The sequence below is a fragment of the Pongo pygmaeus genome, chromosome 13 (assembly GCF_028885625.2).
Source record: "Pongo pygmaeus isolate AG05252 chromosome 13, NHGRI_mPonPyg2-v2.0_pri, whole genome shotgun sequence".
In the NCBI taxonomy this organism is placed as follows: domain Eukaryota; kingdom Metazoa; phylum Chordata; class Mammalia; order Primates; family Hominidae; genus Pongo; species Pongo pygmaeus.
This window is the reverse complement of record NC_072386.2, coordinates 59,893,428-59,915,462: the sequence shown is the minus strand read 5'-3', so window position 1 is coordinate 59,915,462 and position 22,035 is coordinate 59,893,428. Positions and strand designations below refer to the sequence as shown.

Genomic DNA, 22,035 nt, shown 5'->3' with positions numbered 1-22,035 from the left:
TATATCTCAAAAATACTTCAAGTGGTGCTCAGTATATAATTAGCACTCATTAAATATTTCCTGAATAAACAAAATATTTTAAAAGCCCAACGGATTTCTAAATATTTACAGGAAGTACATACTATATGCCGTAAGACCAAAATTAAAAGTCATGTGGCATATGTGATACAGTTTCCATAAATAATAAATATGATAATAAAGATTACAAGTCACTCTATTACAGGCTGAATATCCCCAATCCAAAAATCCCAAATCCAAAATTCTCCAAAATCCGAAATTTTTTTAGTGCTGACATGACACCACAAATTACCCAGAACACATTATTTTTTCACTATATTAGTTGTATGTCAGTTTTTGCTGTTAGGTATTTATGTGTGAATAAGTATTTAAAAATGATTGTTTAGGAGTAGCATATAATAGAGAGTCAGGAATGATGGTGATGCCATCAAACACGGATCATCCACATGGGTGGCTGAGACAGTGACACCTTTATTTCCTGATGGTTCAACATACACGAACTTTGGTTCATAAACAAAATTATTAAAAACATCATTTAAAATTACATTCAGGCTATGTGTATAAGGTGTATGTGAAATATAAATGAATTTTGTGTTTGGACTTGGGTTGTATTCTCAAGATACCTCATTATGTATATGCAAACATTCCAAAAATCTGAAAAACTCTGAAATCCAAACACTTCTGGTCCCAAGTATTTTGGATAAGAGATACTCAACCTGTAATTTGAAAAAGAAATAAACTATTTTCTTCCAATGGAAATATTTTCTACCAATACTTCAGACTAATATTGTGAGATTTTAATCATCAGTTTATATGCTTAGATTCCTTCACTTATATTCAGGGTAAATTACATTTTTATAACCAGCTATGTAAGTTGCCACTTGATGTCAGTGAAATTTTTATCAAAACTATGGTCTACCTAAGACAGAGTAAAGATTTTCTTTAGGACACACACATATAAACAAATATACACTTATATGCCCAATTTACATTTTACAACTAGACTTTTGCATTAAAATAGATAAATTTAACACATCACATATCTGTTTTAGCCAGCTTTATTTCCAAGTCAGATTTACTCCCTCTCCTTCCTCATTATAAAAGTTATAACGCATTCATTGCTGAAAATACAGAGACTTATAACAAATAAAAATAACTTATAATCTTAAGGTCCTTAAACTTTTACTTTTTTTTTTTTGAGACAGAGTCTCATTTTATCGCCCAGGCTGGAGTGCAGTGGTGCGATCTCGGTTCACTGCAACCTGGGTTCAAGTGATTCTTGTGCCTCAGCCTTCCGAGTAGCTGGGACCACAGGCGTGTACCACCATGCCCGGTTAATTTTTGTATATTTAGTAGAACTGGGTTTTCACCATGTTGGCCAGGCTGGTCTCAAATTCCCGGCCTCAAGTGATCTGCCTGCCTCGGTAAACTTTTACATTTTAATGTCTACTTATATCTGCCTGTAGAATATATATTCTTTTTACTAAATGGCATCACTAAAAATGCATTGAGAGCAGTTTCTCATTATCCCTCATGTCCTTGCAAAATAAAATTTTAACATCTTGTGCATAATGTTCTCTGATATGGATATACCACATTTTATCCCATCTCCTGTTGAAATGTGGGTATTGATTTTTCCTTTCTAAAAATTTAGCTTTGGCAGTAACAAAATGCACATATCCCCAAATCCTCTCTCCTATAACCAAACATACAGAAGCAAGAGAAAATATATCTGAAAAAATTAAGATACATACATGTCACTGAACATTAACAATGTTCAATGGGCCTAAAAGCAGATAATAGGAAATTCAAGAGATTCAGGAAAATAAATGAGCATGTCACAGATGACAATATATAATTAAGAATCACTAAACACTAAAGACGATACAGAATTAAGATTCACTAACAGAACCTCTGCAATCCCAGCAAAATAGGGACCACCAAACTACTGAAAATCACTGGCCTACCATATAAAGTTGTACCAAGAGAAGGTCTTTGTCTGATATTGACCTGAAAAACTGAAAAGCAGCCCAATGATCCCTTACCTTTCAATTAAGTTTTCTGAACACTAACTCATTTGTCACCTTCATCCAAGAAACTACCATGACTAATCACATTAGTCCTACTCTGACTAATATCCATGTTTAGCTCAGGTATAGTAAGTCTAAACCTCTTAAATCACCTACCTTCACTAGGATACTGTCTCCATACTGCTCTATATCTGCAATTTCTCTGAATGTTCCCTCTTCTTCTTTTTTTTTTTTTTTTGAGACAGAGTCTTGCTCTGTCACCCAGGCTCGAGTGCAGTGGCACAATCTCAGCTCACTGCAAGCTCCGCCTCTTGGGTTCAAGCCATTCTCCTGCCTCAGCCTCCTGAGTAGCTGGGACTACAGGCGCCCGCCACCACGCCCAGCTAATTTTTTGTATTTTTTTTTTAGTAGAGACAGGGTTTCACCTTGTTGGCCAGGATGGTCTCGATCTCCTGACCTCGTGATCCGCCCGCCTCGGCCTCCCAAAGTGCTGGGATTACAGGCGTGAGCCACCACGCCCTGCCTGAATGTTCCCTCTTCTTGTTCTAATGGAAACTTGGCTATTTCTGGAAGACACCTGTTCTCCCCAGAGCCCTCTCAAGTGGTGACCTTTTCCTGCCATAAACCATTATTTCAGGACACAGAGGTGGGGAGGGTGTTCTCATTAATCCCCACTGTACTCCTTCCTCCTTTAATTGGCCCCACTTTGGTTCCTCTGAAGATCATGGGGTCAGACTTTGTCACCCATTACCCTTGTTGCTATGTTAACTACCTCCCTGAAAATCCTCCCCAACCTTATCCATTCAGGGATGACTTTGGCATCTGATTCACTGTCTTCCTCTCTCCATCATTATATCTGTCATCATGTGACTTAAACATATCTACAGAAAATCAATCTAACTCTTTGGCCTCTGTGTTCCCCTACTTCTTCAACTTCAATCATCTTTTCCTTAACCTTTCCTCAGCCACCTGTCTACTGAACAGAGGAAGGTAGCCGAGGAGGGTTATGTTCTAGATCATAAAGCCCCCCAAATCATACCACTTCTGAAAAACATATTTCCATAATTCTATTCTTTGGTCACTATTTTCTTTTCTTCCATTTTACTTACTCTGGTATTCCTACTTTATCTTTTGACCCCCACAAGGTTGTGCAATCCATTGACCCCACTACCTTTTTACATTTCTTTCCTTAATCAGCTGAGGCTCCACAATGCAGCGCTATAACCACTCCCTTGGAAAGATCCCTTGACTTTCTTCTTATGTCACACTGGCCAGGAAAAAGCCCAGTTCTAATTAAACCTATCTATATACCTTCTAACTATCTATATCTAAGCAACCGAGCTAATGAAAGAAATCCTCAAAAACTGGTCTCACTTTAAATCTATGGCCACAAAAAAACAGGCACTCAAAACTACCAGATAAACCCATTACACTTCTTTAATAAACTTGTGCTCTCTTTCTGAGATGAGTTCATACCTTTTGTTCATTCAATCCTTTATTGCTGCCTTCCTTCTACTCACTCAGCTAATGACCTTGCCTCATATTCATTCCATTAAGAGAAGTTATAATTAGAGTAGTCCCTCCTTCTCTTGCTTTTAAATCTATCACTTTACCTACATCCTTACTCATTCTGCTTTACTTTGTACAATGTAAGGAGACTCCCTCTAGCTACCTAAATCTAACCCCTCCAAGGCTACTCCAGAGAAATGTTTCTCAAATTACACCTTAAGAAGGTGTAATTTTTCACGAAGGACCATTAAAAACAAAAATTCCAAGCCATCACAAGTCAACTTTTATTAATTACAATTAATTTACCAAAATTCTGGAAAAGTTTGGCAATTCCTTAAAAAACTGAACGCACACCTATGATATTCTACTCCTAGGAAATTATCCCAGAGAAATAAAAGCATACTTCCATACAAAAAATGGTAGAAAAATATCTATGGCAGATCTACTGGCAGTAGCCCAAAACTAGAAATAGTCTAAATGTCTAATACCAGGTTAGTGAATAAACAAATTGTGTGATCTCAAGAAAAATGAAAAGAAAAATACAATAAACTGAATGAAAATAAAAATAGCACATATCAAAATTTGTGGGGCACAGCTAATGCAGTGATAACAGGAAAATGTATAACACTAAGTGTATACATAAGAGGAAAAGCATCAAATCAATAATCTATGCTTCCACCTCAAGAACCTATAAAAAATGAGCCCATCTACATCAGGCAGAAGGGGAATCATAAAGATAAGAACAGACATCAATGAAACGGAAAACAGAGAGAAAAATCAATAAAACAAACAGCTGCCTCCTTGAAAAAAATCAATAAAATTAGCAAACCTTTGGCAAGATTAACTAAAAAAAGAGTAGGGGGGTGGAGGAGAGGGGGAATTGCCAGTATCAGGAATGAAATAGGGTTATCACTACAGATTCTATACATATCAAAGGATAAGAGAATTTATGCATACAAAAAATTTGACAACTTGGACAAAAGGACCAATTCACCTAATATGAAATAGATTATTTGACTAGTCTAATAGCTATTAAGGAAGTTGAAAACATAATTTTAAAACTCCCTCCAAGAAGAAATCTCTACACCCAGAGAGTTTCACTTGAGAATTACACAAAATGTTTAAAGTATATAAACATCAATTCTATACAATCTCTTTCAGAAAGTAGAAGAGGAGGGATCACTTCCCAATTCATTTTATGAAACTAGTTATTATCCTAATACCAAAACTAGGCAGAGAATACAAAAAGCTACAAAACAGTATCACTCATGAATACAGACGCAAAAATCCTTTAACACAGAATTCAGCAATATGCAAAAAGAATTATACACTTATACACCACAACTGAGTGGGGTTTATTTGAGGGATGCAAAATTGATTTGGTAGTCAAAAATCAATCAATATAATCCATCACTTATTAACCACCTAAAAACTTACACAATAATATCAATAGATGCAGAAAAGCATTTGACAAAATTGAGTATGTACTCAATATAAAAATTCCTAGAAACATAGGAATACATATAAGAATTTCCTGAATCTGACAGCGCATATATATTTTTTAAAAAACCTGCTATCATTACATACTGAATAATGAAAAACTGAATGCTTTCCTCCTAAGATCAAGAATAAGGTGAAGATTTCAGTGTTCACCGCTCTTATTCAACAAAGTGCTGAAGTTGTAGCCAATGCAATAAGGTAAGTGCATACAAATCAGAAAGAAAGATAGCTGTCCCCATTTGTAGTTGACATGACTGCCTAGGTAGAAACTCCCAAAATATCTACCAAAGAAGAAAAAAAAGAAATTAAGTTAGAGGTATGAATCTAACAAAACACAAAGAGGACTTGTTGCTAAAACTACGTAACGCTAACGAAAGAAATAAAAAATCTAAATAAATAGAGACAGACCATGTTCATAGATCAGAAGATTCAACATAGTAAAGATTTCAATTCTCCCCAAATGTTTAATGAAATTCCTATTAAAATCCCAGCAACATTTTTCTGTAGATATAGAAAAGATTTGGATGTCATCAGGAATGGTGAAGTAAGGAACTCCAGAAATCTTCTCCTCCATAAAAGTGATGAGAACACTGACAAAAATTGTCAAAATTAACACTTTCAGGACTCTGGAATTTAACCAAACGCTTGTAACAATCTGGGAAACTCTTATTCAAGAAAAATGGCTGAATCTCCATAAAAACAGCAAGCTCTGTAGAATTTTGAACTTGCTTCATTCCTAAACCCCTTGTTCCATTCATGTGGTATCCTTGAAAAGCAACAGCCCACAATCATAGCGAAAACCTGCAGTCTAGCAGCCACTGGAGAGATATGAACAGGTTTGGAGCTCTTTTATAATGGCAAAAAAAAAATGCAATTACTTTTGCACCAACCTAATAAATCCTCATTCTCAGAGAAATGTCATTATCTGATCTACCCGGCAGTTTCCTGGGAAAACTTACTTGTATAAGGCTTGTTTGTATTTGACCTGACTCACAGCTCACCACTGCAAAACAGCCTTTTCCTTGGATGCATTTGTCAAAAACAATCAGAAGCAATTGTTTAGCATCACAACTGCCTGAAGCAGGTAACAGTTACAGCAAACAATAAGCTAACCAAAAATCTTAAAAGAAAAGGCTGGGGAATGAGCTTCTCGTATGAGGTTTTGGAAATTCCTGGGATTCTAGAAGGTCATGTGCATTAGCAGGACTGTGTGCATGCCCAGGGCTATGTACATGATCCATAAAGACCTGAGAAGACCCTAAGTTCTCATCTCTGTTTCACTTTGAGGTTGTGTGCAAATAGGAAGCGAAGGCTGAGACAGAGTTAACCAAAGTTTTCAACAATCTTAGGAGCATTTATTGAAGAAAAATGACTGAATCTCAGTAAAGTGTGAATACTGCCTGGCTGAATGATGGAGGCATGACCCAATATACACACAGAGATCCTCAACAAAGACTGGGAAACATATGGGTTCCAGGCATTTTACGAAATACAGATTCAGTCATTAGCTAACCACCAAACTAACCTAGTAGTGACTTCAGTAGCCACATATGACCAAGAATAAGAACTTTACAGAACTAGGAAAGTCACTAAACAAACAAACACCAACAACATATTCAATGAAACAGCAACAACATCAAGCCCTGGGGAGGGGAATGGGACTGACTTCCAGAGTTGCTAAAGTATGTTACTTAAACTGTTCAGTTTCAACAAAAACTTGTAACACTTTCAAATAAAGGAAAAAGTATGGCCCATACTCAGGAAAAAAGCAGTCAACAGAAAAAGTCCCTGAGGAAGTACAGAAATGGACTTATAAGACAAAGGGGCTTTAACTCTTTTTCTGTTTGCCCTGAGAATACTTGCCGGCGGTGCTTACTTTCACATTGAAAATCAGTCAGATTTGGTTAAGCCTCAGAGTGTGTTTATGTAAAATTAAATGAGTGCTGGCAGTGAGCTGCACGTACTTTTTTTCTAAATAGGAAAAGATTAAAACAGCTATTTTAAATATGTTCAATGAACTAAAAGAAACCTCCCCTACGAGACATACTAAAAGGCATCTTTAAGGCTGAAATGAAAGGACCCTAGACAATACACTCTGAATCTACACAAATAAATCAAGAGAACCCATAAAGGTAATTAAATAGTTAAATGTAAAATATAACATAAATGTATTTTGTTGTTTATAACTTTTTTCTTCCTATCCAATATAAAAGAACTATTGTGGTATAAACATATATATTTAGTCTTTGTCCTAGGTTCTTGGCACAGAGTTCTTAAAACCCTTGGAATTTTCTGAGTGACAGGAGTGTCTTTTATTATTCATAACAAGCCCCTTTCTGCAATATCTGGTTTTATGCTAATGAGGACAAAAAAAATCATGGTCCAACTATCTACTGTTTACAAGAGGCACATTTTAGATTCAAAGACACAAATAGGCTTAAAGTAAAAGGATGGAGCTTTAGTCAAAAGAGAACTCTTTATTTCTCCTTTCCTAGCAAGCCAGAGGAAGTATAATACAAAAGCAACACAATCAAATAAACCAACAAAACATATCATTAAATCTAAACACAGGCTGATTATCCTTTATCCAAAATGCTTGGGACCAGAGGTGTTTTGGATTTCAAATTTTTTAAGACCTTTGAATATCTGCATTATACTTACAGGTTCAGCTTCCCTAATCCAGAAATCCAAAATGCTCTAAAGTGCATTTCCTTTGAGCATCAGGTCAACACACTCAAAACAGTTTTGGGTTCTGGAGCAGTTTTAGATTTCATATTAGAGATACCCAACATGTCAATACTGGCAGTAAAATAATAATAATAATAATATTTTAAATAACCACAAGTCAAATTTCTGATGATACTGACATGGGAGTACAGGAAGAGAAAGTATAAGCTTCCTAATTTTTTTTTTCTTAGTTAGATGGGAGAATAAAGATACTGATGAACTCTTGTTAGATATGTATCACTTAAAATTGTAAGATAATCACTAGAATAGGACTAAATATAACTTTCAACCTATAGAATAAAAAATAGAATGAGAAAACCTTGGTTAACAGCAACAGAAAATAGAAAGAGAGGAGGAATCAAGTAAAAAGTATAATGAGTAGAAAACAACAGTAAATATGAACTGTTTAAACTTCTTCATTTGTTTAAACTCCTTTATTTCCCATCAAATTGAAAAAAATTTCAAAACAAAACCCAGTATTATATACAGCACATAAACTGAAACATGGTACAGAAATAAAAACAAAATAAGAGAGCTTTAAAATCTAGGAAGCAAAAACTGATATAATTACAAGGAAAAATAGACAAACCTATATTCATAGAATGAGATACTGACACCTTAAAAATAACTAAATCAAGCCAGGTGCGGTGGCTCACACTTGTAATTCTAGCACTTTGGGAGGCCAAGGCAGGTGGATCACTTGAGGTCAGGTGTTTGAGACCAGCCTGGCCAACGTGGTGAAACTCTGTCGCTATTAAAAAATACAAAAATTAGCCAGGCGTGGTGGTGCATGCCTGTAGTCCCAGCTACTTGGGAGACTCAGGCAGGAGAATCACTTGAACCCGGGAGGCAGAAGCTGCAGTGAGCCAAGACTGCTCCACCGCACTCCAGCCTCGGAGACAGAGCAAGACTCTGTCTCATAACAATAACAACAATAACAAAAAAAACTAAATCAAGTAGGTTAACAAAAAAGTACAACATATGAGTATACATAATTATAGTAAGCCTATTCTAACGTATGTATGTATGTGTGTGTGTGTGTACACATATGTCCACACCTGAAGACAGAATGCACATTCTTTTCAAATACATGAAGAATAGGTACAAAAATCAAACATACAATAAAAGCCAAAAAAAAGTCTCAAAAAATTCTTTAAAAAAGTCATAAGGCCACATTTATTGACCATAAAGCAGTGTAAGTAGAACTCGACATTTTTTAAAAGCCTAAAAAATTCCATATCCATAGAAATTAAAACAATAAGAACTGCTAGGTAACCTCAAATGAATGAAAACATTTAAATAAACATTATAATATCTTAAACTGAAACAAAGAGCCTACTAATCAACACACGTGAGATGTAGCCAAATGATGCCCAGACAAAAATTTATATCCTACAATGCATTTATTAAAAATTAGGAAAGACGAAAAATAAAAGAAACACACTTTCTACAATTCAAGAACATTAAAAAATACTCAAGCAGAAAAATGAATTAAGAAAGAGGAAATTATTAAATAGTCAACAAAAAATAAAGTTGATTTTTTAAAAAAATTAGTTGAAAAGACTTACGAAGTGACAAGCCCTAGCAAATATAAGGGGGAAAAAATGGATACACGAATATCAGTGATAGGAAGAGAAGAAATATAAATGATTGAAACTGATCCAAGAGTATTAAATTATTTACCAGGTCTGCATAAGCCTGAAAACAAAACCAGTTAAGAACAGAACAAAAAATAAAATTATGGGCCAATCTCACACAGTTCAAAAAATCCTAAATACAAAATTTTATAGTTGAATACAGCAATATATTAAAACATCAATTAAAATTTATGACAGGAATACAAGGGAAGTTCAACATGAGGCAATCTACCAACTTTGTGTCTGGGGATACACGATGAGTTTTATGTCTTTTTCTGCCTAACCCTAATAAAATAATAGGAATAGAGTAAAAAGGGATCCATCCCATGAGGACAAAAGAAAGGGAAGAGAGATGACTAAATGGAAAGTTTAATAAATACTTAGAAGATGGAAAAACAAATAACAAATTTAGCAGTATATTATAGGAACCATAGCGTAAAGGGTGAGTGAAAAAGAAAGGGATGTGAAGAACTGATTATTCCTTCTAAAAAATAAAAACAAATAAAAACTCCAGAAATTCTTAGGACTAGGAAATGCCAAGTACAAACAACATCACATAAAATGCAATTATTCATATCCTCCTTTTTATCCCAATCCCCTTCCCCCAACATACACAACCCTAAGCACGTAACACTGACAACCAAGCTGCTTCTGTGAACATTTGTGGTTAATTCTTTGGAGAAATTAAATGAGCTGCCTGGGACTTAAAATAAAGGGATAGAAAAAGGGGTGAGGCTGAGAACTAGGAGATTAACATAATGCTTCAACCACCAGAAATGCTTGAAGTTACATGTCTACCCCCAAGGCAGCTAATTTCAAAACTTAGTCTCAGAATGGTCCTGAAGAATAGAAACACACATATATTTGGGCATCTGTTAGCAAAAGAGCCCACTTTCTTACCTAATCATCTTAACATAATTTTGTCATCAGGCCCACCCACGCACAAAAAATTTGTCATCAGCCTTTTAATGCCTTACTTTTAACCATAAAGAGAACCAAAGATTCCCAGATAAACAAGGAAAGACTCCAGGAAGAAAGCAAGAAACCAAAGTAAGAAAAGAAACAAAATCTACTAAGGAAAAACAATATTATAAAGGAAAAAAAACTTTAAAAACTTTTATAGTCTCAGACTGAGAAGAAGCTGCACATATCAAAAACAACAGGATACTACAAATTGAAACAAGATTTTTCCTTGGCAATAAATTACCTGCAGTAGGCTAAAGTTTCAAAATGTAAGTGTCTTCATTTCTAGAAACAGCGTAAAACTCAACAATAAAAATATAATAAAGATAAAAAGTTCCAGCCAGGGGCAGTGGCTCATGCCTGTAATCCCAGCACTTTGGGAAGCCGAGGCAGGTGGATAGCTTGAGCTCAGGCGTTCGAGGCCAGCCTGGGCAACACGGCAAAAACCCATTTCTACAAAAATTCAAAAAAGTACCTGGGTGTGGTGGCATGCACCTGTGGTCCCAGCTACTCAAGAGGCTGAGGTGGGAGGATTATTTGAGCCTGGGAGGCGGAGGCTGCAGTGAGCCAAGATCACACCACTATACTCCAACCTGGGTAACAGAGACCCTGTCTCAAAAAAAAAAAAAAAAAAAAAGACGAAAAGTTCCATAGTTTAAATATACTTTGTCTCATTAATTTCAATCATGCATAAAGGTACATATGCATTTTCTACATAAGTGTCATCACTGATTTTTCAAAATAAAAGGTCTATTTCTGTGTTTTAAAAAACAACAGAATAAATCCCTTAGAGCTTAGTTTTTGCTGTTAAGGTAACCAAATCCACCATTATCCTATTAAAAAACTACAGCCACTCAGCTACAAAGATCGCAAGGCACAGCTGCTAGTAGTTTTGAGAAATTTTTCACAATTGTCCTCTGAGCAACTACTATACTTCCAAGTCTTATTTTCCCTCGGATTAAGAAATAGAGAATGCAGAGGATCTTGGCCATTCCCCAACAAGAATCTGTCCCATAATCTGTATTTGAAAACAAAAGTTAGAGCAAACTTTAATGTAATAAAAAATTTTAGTATGAAACCTTACATGTTTATCTTTCCTTTCTATAACATCTTGCTTCTGTTTGCATTTTTGAGTTGCCTCCTTAATATCTGTTGCCTGTAAAATTAAACCAGAGGGGGGGACAGCTAGTTAAAAACTCATGCAAGCAAATTATATGGCCCTGCCCATTCAAATATTGAGTTAACCCACAACAATTTATTTCAAGCAAAATCCATAATTATCAACAAAATACCAACAGTTATTTGCAAGTCTATAAAAGGTTATTCCTAATAATATTAATAAGCAGTTGCAGTAATACACATGCATGTTTTTTCTCTTTACATTTATCTTCCTGTCTTATTTCATCTGATCCTAAAAACAACCCTACAGGATAATCAGGACAAATATTACTGACTGGTACGGCTCAAAAGAGGCCAAGTAACCTGTATACATAGCTAAAAAATGGAAACTAATTATAAAAAATCAGGTCTGATTTCAAATGCAGAGTTCTATCATACCAAGTATGTTACCTCCTTGATATTTTTCATTAACACATAAAATACATACATGACATATTATAGACACATATTACACATCATTAACACCTACAATATGTAATTCAAACATTGTAGAAAACAGGGCTATACAGAAAACAATTAACATTATAGACTAAGACTACTATTCTTGGAAAGGATTGTTTGCAAGGTCGGTCCTTGGTTGTTGTCTGGAAATTTGGATTTTGGGAGTGTTTCTACCATTTCCTAACTGATAAGAGTGGCTCACTGTGCATCTTTGTATAAACAATGTGGCTGATACAGAACATCTGCTTTTCTTCTTGCATTCTGGAAGTTGAGAACATGCTGCTAGAAGGCCTAGTTGCCCAAAGCCCATAAAAACCTTGGGTGCTGAGTCTGTAATGCACTTCCCCTGTAGACAGGACTTTAAAAATGTTGTCATAATTTGATGATGGAAGAATTAAGCACATTCTGTGTGACTTCTCTGGGGGAGGACCCTTGGAAGCTTGTGCCTGGTTTCTTCTAGACTTTGTCCTCAGGGCATTTTCCCTTTCCTGACTGTTTTGCATCCTTTTACTGTAATAAATCTTAGCTGCGAGCCCTCCTAGGAAATCACATATCTGGTGGATCTCTGATGCCAAGAGACAATAGTTTCTTCTGATAGAGGAAAATGAATTTTCTGATGCTAGTAACACTGATGTATGTATGCTTAAATCATACATACTAATCATGTAAGATTAAAATTACTATTACTGTCTTCACCTGACAGAGGAGAACAAAACTCAGAGAGACTAAACGATTTGCTGAAGGTCAGACAGCTGAGTAAGGATTTAAAATACAGGTCTGTGTGACTCAAAAGCTATGCCCTGTCCCTAACACTTTATCACCTGCCTGGAATTAAAAAAAAAAAAAAATTACAAGTGTTGGAAAAAGTTTTCTGCTGGAACAGAACGAGCAGGAAGAAGAACAGCATGAATATTAAACAAAATTAACCATTGTGTTACTGTTGCAAGGCTATGGGTGCTAAAAACTACTTTTACTATAGAATGACATAAGGTACCACTTCAGAATCCAGGATCACTTCTTTAGGAAAATAATTCTAAAACATCTTAGGCCATGCAGATTTTCACATAAATAAATTAGGCTCATGGATGTTTGACAATGAGCCTAATATAACAATAGCTGGGCTTCTGTTATAAATAGACAAAACAAAGGGTTAAATATGTTTCCTTAATTAAGAGATCTGAAATTTATTATGTACATATTTTCCACTACCAAAGTAGTTTTACAATAACAGAAAATTCAAGAACCAAAAAAAAGCAATTACAAATCCACAACTTAACTACAACCAACCATCATTAACATAACAATGACTGCCAACTATTAGTTTCATATCCTTGAGGAAGTTGTATTATCACTGGTATTCAGTATCTTTAACAATAAAATGAGGGGACTTGTCTAGATAATATCTGCAATTCCTTTTCCCCGTAACATTTAAAATGACCAATGGCAACGCTTTTTCAGAATCAGATCTAATCAAGTCCTAAAACCTTTATCTGATCTTAGTAACTGTTTTATTTTCTGGACTTGAGTGCAATAATTTTAACTCACTTTAACCTGTATTAGAATTAAGATATAGTGGAGCTTTTCCCACATGATAGTAGCAAAGTCAAAACTGTTGATTCATTTCCTCTGTTACAAAGTTTACTTTATATTCCTAGATATGGCCTTTCTCACTCAGTAGACATTGCTCAACATAGTATCTGGTACAATCTAGCTCAAGAAGTCATTTTTCTGACTTTCAGGTGCCTAAAAAGAGAAAGTACAATCACATCTCGAAATCAAAGAGCTCCACATAACTTCTTTGTTACAAACAAAAGATGAAACTTATATTAGTCAAACCTGTATAAATGGCAATCTTAAATTCAGTAACAAAAAACCTGGAGTAGCATATTCACATGAGAATAAAACACAATCTTTAAAATCTTTAAAAAGAGAGAAGATGCCTATTAAAAAAAAATACTGCTAAGTTCATAACACACTATCTCCTAAATGATCTTTCAATAGCAGAAATCATGTTTCACACAATTTTTTCCCAACAGCAGTGCCAGGCTAAGATCCACCCTTTACGATCACTGACACCCATCTTCAAGCACAGTGGCCAACATCAGGGGTATACAGTACACAAAGATTGTGAATGGTTCTCTGGTTTCATAAAATTAACCTATATATAGCATAAATTCCACTGGTCTAATTACAAATAATTCTACATATTTGAGCCAACTGACAATTTATATCAGAAATTCTTTATTTTTTTGATTTTTAAATTTTTATTATTATATACATTTTTTTGAGATAGGGCCTCGCTCTGTCACCCACGCTGGAGAGCAGTGGCACGATCTCAGCTCACTGCAACCTCTGCCTCGTAGGCACAAGTGATCCTCCTGCCTCAGCCTCATGAGTGGCAGGGACCTACCTATAGGCACGCACCACCATGCCTGGCTAACTTTTTTGTATTTTTCATAGAGACAGGGTTTCACCATGTTGGCCAAGCTGGTCTTGAACTCCTGAGCTCAATTGATCCGCCCGCCTCAGCCTCCCAAAGTGCTGGGATTACAGGCATGAGCCACTGTGCCCAGCCATATCAGAGGTTCTTAAGTAGGGGTCAATACCTTGACTTCAGTGCATCCATGAATCTCCAAAATCTCATGCACAATTTTGGATCTGCCTATACTGCGTTATTTTAGAAGCAGAAATTTAAACAATTCTCAAATAATCTCTAACTTCAAAATCCACCAAAGGTTAGAAGCCATAGTCATAAAAAATATCTAGTTATACTTTTAAAATACAGGGAATATTATTCTATTATCTATTCCAAAAACATCAGATTTCCTATATTGCCCTCCTTCAAAAGGGTGTATAATTACAAAGCAGATATATAATATATTCACAAAAAGAGCTCAGTGTTTCCAGGAATACCACTGTGAATCCTCTTGTACCTAAAAAAAATCATATTTCACTTTTCTCTCTTTATATTTTGTAAGTCCTATAAAGTAGCAACACTTCAACAGTAATAAGTATGTCCTTGAAAATCCTATGGTGGCAGAATTCCTGGTTAAAAAACTTAAGAAATGAAAGATAGAAGAAAACCCTTGAAAATATTTTCAAACAACTGCAAAATATTTTTTATATTTGCTAAAATAAAATTCAGATAATCCAAAATTGAACCCAAAAAGTACCTTTTCTTTGATTCGAGCCTCCAAATTGCGACGCTCGTTTTCCATTTCTTCAATTCGACGTGTTATAGGAACCTGCCCTTCTTTAAGTTTTCTGACCTCTTCCTTCACTCGGTCACGAACTAGTTTTACTTCTTCATATTCCTGACGAACATTTTCATATTCCTTGCAAATAATTCAACAAACAGAAGTTAATGCCCTACCTTAAACTAACACATATACTAAAAATCAAGATACAGGCAGAAACCAAATCTAAGAAAAGATTGTTTTGATATCAAAACAGGTTTATTAATGTAAATTTCTCCTCTGGGACAACTTCAGAAATAGTAAATACCAGTGTAATGATTTAATAACAGTCCTGATAATCACTGAGCGTTTATTTCTATCACCAGTTCAGATTCTCAGACTTCCACCCTGTTCTCTGAAACACATCCTAATGGCTACGAAAATGTGACTTATCTCTAATCTGTCAAGAAAGAATAGATACAGGGATGTATAAAGGAGCAAAAGAAACTCAAGTATAAAGGGTAAAAATGAAAAAAAAAATAAAAAAATAAAAAACAGAACAAAATGAAAATGGGTCAAAAGAAAAATAAAAAGCAGCATGTAGGTGAAAGTGATGCCTGTCATGTCATAGGAGTATTTGCTAAAAAAAAATTAAGTGGCACACTAAGACAACATTATATAAGAATGAATAGGATGATGGTAAGAAAAGGAAAAATAAACATGAGTAAATCAAAAAAGAAGAAAAATGAAAAAAGGCAAATCAATCTTAGAAAAAATAAGGAAAATCAAAAGACAAAGTGAGTGAAGCAGTGATAATGGACACAGGAAAAATAAAATTTAGAAAAGCCAAAGAAGGGAAAATTTAAGAATCATGAAATGATGGAATAGGGTAGGGAGAAGGGGGAAGACAGAACAAGAATGCCACAAATACTCTTTTTCAAGCAAGTAACAATTATTTCCATTCTAACCTTGGAACAAACGCTACAAAACTTTCTTACCTATTTTGTTCTACCAATTATAAAGTAATGCAATGAGGGAACTGAATCTTTAACCCAAACTGTAGTCTTAAATAACAAAATACACATCACACAGTTATTAGAAAAAACAGATTAGCTTCAGGAAAATTATAAAACATACGAGTAGAAGATTACAGTTAAGACACATCAGCTACATCTGTAGCTGAGGCTGATATCAGTGGCAAACCCCAAGTAAATTCTCAGTGACCTGACTGAGGACACCCAAAGATTTAATTTTCTGATCATTAACATCTTTTAAAAAACAATCAAAAACTATCTGTTGAGGACTAAAATGTGGAAGAATTAAGAGCACTGTTAATTATTATTTATTAAACAGTAATAACTAGCACACAGCTAAGGTAATAAACTAGTAAAAGAAAGCCTGGTGTGGTGGCTCACGCCCGTAATCAGTATTTTGGGAGGCCGAGGGGGGCGGATCACCTGAGGTCAGGAGTTCAAGACCAGCCTGGCCAACATGGTGAAACCCTGTCTCTACTAAAAATACAAAAAAAAAGTTAGCCAGGTGTGGTGGCACACGCCTATAATCCCAAGTACTGGGAGGCTGAGGCAGGAGAATCGCTTGAACCCAGGAGGCAGAGGTTGCAGTGAGCCGAGATCGTACCACTGAACTCCAGCATGGGAGACACAGCAAGACTCCGTCTCAAAAAAAAAGGACATGAATTTTATTATGTATAACATATAATGCCAAAAATGAAAAAGAAGCACCTAACTTGAATACACAGTAACTAATACTTTCATCATAATTACTCTGGTACTTTAAGAAACACCTACTTTGCCTCTAAAAATTATGACTTACCACCCATGGCCTTTTTGCTTCAAGCATCTCAATTAAATCTAAATGTCGCTTCCGTTCGTAGAACCTCTCCACATCTTGTTTATATCTTTCATTCCTCTGAACCATTTTCTGTAGATACTCAGTTTTCTCTTTGCATGAGGTCTACAATAAATATATGTTGAACAATCAGTTTGACAGAAAAATGACAACCGGTCACATCTTTTAACAATGAAAAATAAACAATGATAGCAAAATTTCACAATAAAGAATTCACAGGAGTTCTTAAGAACTATGTAGACTCCAGCCTGGGCAACAGTGAGACCCTGTCTCAACAAAACACCTAAAACCTGTGTAAAAGCAACATTCATACCCAAGTTCTGGTCTAGGGTCTACAATTTATTAGTCCTAACTGTAAAGAAGCCCTGTCACATCTGAGCCCAGGCTCTTCTTGCCCAAATATCTGCTGCATCCACTTGAAGGGTAGAAGCAATTCACTTAATATAAATGAAAGCTAAACAAAAGCTGTAAAAGTGATATACAAATGAAAAACAGTAATACTAGGATTAGGATGTTAAATGAACACTCATGACTGAAAGGTCTTAGAAACAAGATGAAAGAAAGCTAAGAATTAGCCTTTATGTTGTCAATTAATAAATACAAAGATGAACTCAGAAACTAGTAGAATATATGCTTGTATGCTTGTTTTCTTTCAGCGGATGGTCGAGAGTGTAGGTGAGTGTTTCAAGTGAAAGTATTTGATTGTTTGACATACAGAAAGGTAAAAGAACAGAATATCTGAAGCTAAAATAACTATAAAAAGCTCAGAACAACTCCTTTGATTATTCACTTTGAATAAGTATAATAAAAACATTTTTTTCCCTGTCTGGTGGACAAAGGTAAAAAATAACATTTAATTACAGTAAAATACATATTATTAAGTACATAAAGTTACACTTTAAGAGAAAGCAATTGGTTACAAGATTTCTATGCTTATTTCCTGGGTGACACACCAAACCCCTGTGACACAATGTGCCTATATAACAAACCTGAACATGTACCCCTGAACCTAAAATTAAAAACAGATTTCCTTTTTTTTTTTTTTTTTGAGATGGAGTTTCGCTCTTGTTGCCCAGGCTGGAGTGCAATGGTATGTTCTCAGCTCACTCCAACCTCCGCCTCCTAGGTTCAAACAATTCTCCTGCCTCAGCCTCCCAAGTAGCTGGGATTACAGGCGCCCACCATCACACCCGGCTAATTTTTGTATTTTTAGTAGAGACAGGGTTTCACCATGTTGGCCAGGTTGGTCTCAAACTCCTGACCTCAGGTGATCCACCCGCCTTGGCCTCCTAAAGTGCTGGGATTACAGGCGTGAGCCACCACACCCAGCCAGATTTCCTTTTTTTTGAGAGAGGGTCTCGCTCTGTCACCCAGGCTGGAATGCAGTGGTGCAATCACAGCTCACTGCAACCTTGACCTCCTTGGCTCAAGCAATCCTCCCACCTTAGCCTCCCAAGTACTGGAAGTACAGGTGTGCACCACCATGCCTGGCTAACTTTTCTCATTTCTTTTCATGTAGAGACAGGGTCTCCCTGTTGCCCAGGCTGGTCTTAAACTCCTGAACTCAAGTGATTCTCCCGAATCAGTCTCCCAAAGTATTGGGATTGCAGGTCTGAGCTACCACACCCAGGCTAAAAGATTTCTTATTATGAAAATTTACTGTATTTATTTTAGTTGCTGGGATGTAGAAAAAAGATCCATTAAATAAAACACCTTTACAAAGGATATGCTATAAAAGTACATTCTTATGTTTATTAATGGTGAAAATAACCAACATTCCAACTAAATGTGTAATTCTCTTCCAAAGTCTACCCTCACATGACTGAAAAAAATACATGAGAGAACTAGTTCAACAAGTGCTATATTAAATGGCACGTGGTATCTCTTCTATTACTCAAAGCCTTACACAGTGCCTGGCACATAGTAGGTGTTTAATAGATACTGAATGAAAGAATAACTTCCTGAGATAATTTTTTTTTATAATACTGTTATTGGTTCCTTAAAAATTCAATTAGTAATACGTATTTGCTGAAATAGTCAACCTTTTTAAACTTCACATTATTAGATCCATTCTCACTCTGTCACTTTAACTGATATTAGCAGTACAATCCTACGTGAAAAAAAATCACAAATACGAATTCACTCAATGAATCAATACTACTACTCTCTCTCCCATGTTTTGAGATACAGAAATCAATAAGAAACAATACAAATGAGTTGTCTATTTTAAAGTACCTCGAGCTGTTTTTCATTCTCCCTGAAGTTTTTGAGTTCACAGTGATATCTGTGCATTTCTGGGGGACCAACTGACTTTTCAGTGGCTTCGAGGAGTTCAATTTTGCTGAGTTTAGCAAATTCTCCAACTTTGTCCTAGAGCACAAAAATTAAATATCATGAACTATCATTCATTTACATATATCTTCAAAATGTATTCCACTCAATGCTTACACTTGTCAAGGTGAAACTCATTAAAAAAAACCTTTGGGATATAAACCTTTTGCGCATTATTCTTTAGAATAATGAAGATAAACTTAGGGTATAAACTGTTATCCTTTTGATCATCTTTAAAAATTTTCTGTGCCAATATTTCAAGGCTGAAATGTTTATATATGTATAATAAAAGTTTGGGAATAAAAGAACACATAGTCCCAAGATGAAAATGATCACTGTCTATTACATATCAGTTGAAATGTTAGAGGGTTTAAAAACAAAAAAAAACGCAATTTCAAACATCTACTTCTGGAGATAATCTGACATCAGCTGATAAGTGTTAAATAAAAAGCTTTAAAAAATGTTTAAGTTTTATTTAATTTGCACATTATGAAATCATCATTGTGTTTCTGAACAAAAAAGAAATTAATATTAGTTAATGCTGTCACTAGACAGCATTCAAAGTCAAATTTAAGAGGTAATATGACTTTAACATTTAACATACGTTATTAGCATTTTTTACGTTTAATAAACTATAACAAGATTTTAGAAGGTATACTTATAAATACAGGAGTTTTATATCAAATATTTTGTAGACTCAAATATATGTATAATGTATACAAACAAAAACTGACTAAAAAGTTGTTCATTAACATTTTAAGGGTCTACAAATAGAAGCACATAGCTATCTGGGCTACTCTCTGAACTTCAAAAATAATACTTTATTTCAAAATACTCTAATTTAGACTTTTTAACTAATTGAAATTTTCCAAATTACTACAAATTAATAACATTATACTCTAAGTGATGAAATGCTACCTTTACAAAGAACTGTAAGAGTGCTATGTTCAATTTAAATAGCAGTCATTATGATATCCCTTCTACGGCATAAAAAGAAACACTATATACAAAATTTTCCCATCTTCACATTTATTTCTCTCATACCTGAGGGAGAAACTGGCAAAGATTCCCCACTTGAATATTTAAGGCTGCAACTTTCTCTTCCACTATTTTCTGGCTTGTAGCTTTTTTGTTGATGAACCAAAACGACTGATTTTTTGCCACATCAATCTCACGGGTGATTACAAGATTTCCAGAAGCCCTGAACCTAATTAAAAAATAATTTAAGAATCTTTATATTCAAAATATATACATTAGTTTAGAGATAAAATTCCCAAAATTCTCTTGTACAAAAGGTGCCAGATAGAATTATTATTATGATTTTTACTCCTTTTGATATTTTGGCCCCTCAAGAAGAAAACTTTGGCATTTTATTAGTCATAATGCCATAATTGACCACATCAGTTACTTACTCAACATTCAAAATTTTTTAAACTGTTAAAATTAAAGCAAATGTGAATACTAATTTATAAACACTACTAGAGGAGTCACATAACTGGAGTTGTTTATCCTTTAATTATTATGCTATTCTTCAATCACATGCATTGACTGCAATTCAAAATGTATTCGTATATTAAAGGGTAGAGCAGTTAAACCTTGAAACTCCCCCTGCTCAGAAAACATATGAATGAAAACTGACTCTTGGCATTTCCAGAAATCAAAACTACCCATACAGGTAGCCCATGGATTCCTCACCATGTACTCCACTCTAAATTCAGAGAGGATTACATCACATGGATATAAAGGAACATTTAGCAATCCAGAATCTGAAAGAAGGGTATTTACTTATTTCTCGCTTTTAGAAGTACTACTGCTCCACACCTCCCATCTATTCATCCATCTTCTTCACTGGGATTCAGCAGCATGTGGCAGAAAGATAAATTATTGGTATCCAATCGCTAAATGACAACAATAACTTATGAATGTTGTATATATAGATTATATTGTAATCAGACCACTTGAAACAGTAAGATTTTACGACTTTAAAGGAAGTAGTTTTAAACTTTCATTTCCAGTAGAATGACTAATAAAGTACCCTTACTGATCCTCCTGCTGTAAACAACTAAAAATAAGAAAATATTAAAGCATCTTCATAAATGAATTTATCAGTTAGCATGAAAGTAAGGAATTCTGGCTAACATCCTAGTATAGGTGAAAACCCAGAGTGGAAAAACAAAATTGGCTTTCATCTTGAAGGCATTCACCCCCATCAAGTGATCTTGAGGATTCATTTTGATGATCTGCTGGTATAGGACAAAAACAGACAAAGCCCACAGCTATCCAAGGTGGAGAGTCCAATAGAAAGCCATATCTAAGCGATATACCCTCACTGTAAGGGTAAACTAGAAATACTTCACTGCTACCACCACAAGCTGAGAATTCTGTACATTGTGATTCTGAATTGAAAGTATTCAATGGTCTCTGGCACAAGTTAATAATTTCCTCTGCCAGAATCTATGTGATCTTAAAAGAATTAACACAGATAAAGTTCTAAGAAGAGTAGTTCACTACAAACACACACACAAGAAGACAAAGCATCAAGAACACTAGCGGAAATAACATAATGCAGAATCATAAATGAAAAATATGAAAGACATTTGGATGACTAAGAAAGCCTCATATGTCTAATAAGAATTCTAGGATAGGAGACAGAGA

The 22,035-nt window shown here is 35.0% G+C and overlaps 1 protein-coding gene across 7 annotated transcripts in view; it reads right to left on the bottom strand.

The window, feature by feature from the left end:
• SMC5 (structural maintenance of chromosomes 5) overlaps nt 1-22,035 on the bottom strand; it is a 95,725-nt gene that overhangs the window by 56,753 nt on the left and 16,937 nt on the right. For all 7 annotated transcript variants that reach the window (XM_054501702.2, XM_054501704.2, XM_054501703.2 and 4 more), the window contains exons 4-8: nt 20,425-20,587; nt 19,285-19,419; nt 17,014-17,154; nt 15,178-15,339; nt 11,469-11,540 (exon numbers count right to left, since the gene is read on the bottom strand). In XM_054501702.2, the coding sequence (XP_054357677.1) occupies nt 11,469-11,540; nt 15,178-15,339; nt 17,014-17,154; nt 19,285-19,419; nt 20,425-20,587 (673 nt within the window). The remainder of the gene's footprint in view (nt 1-11,468; nt 11,541-15,177; nt 15,340-17,013; nt 17,155-19,284; nt 19,420-20,424; nt 20,588-22,035) is intronic.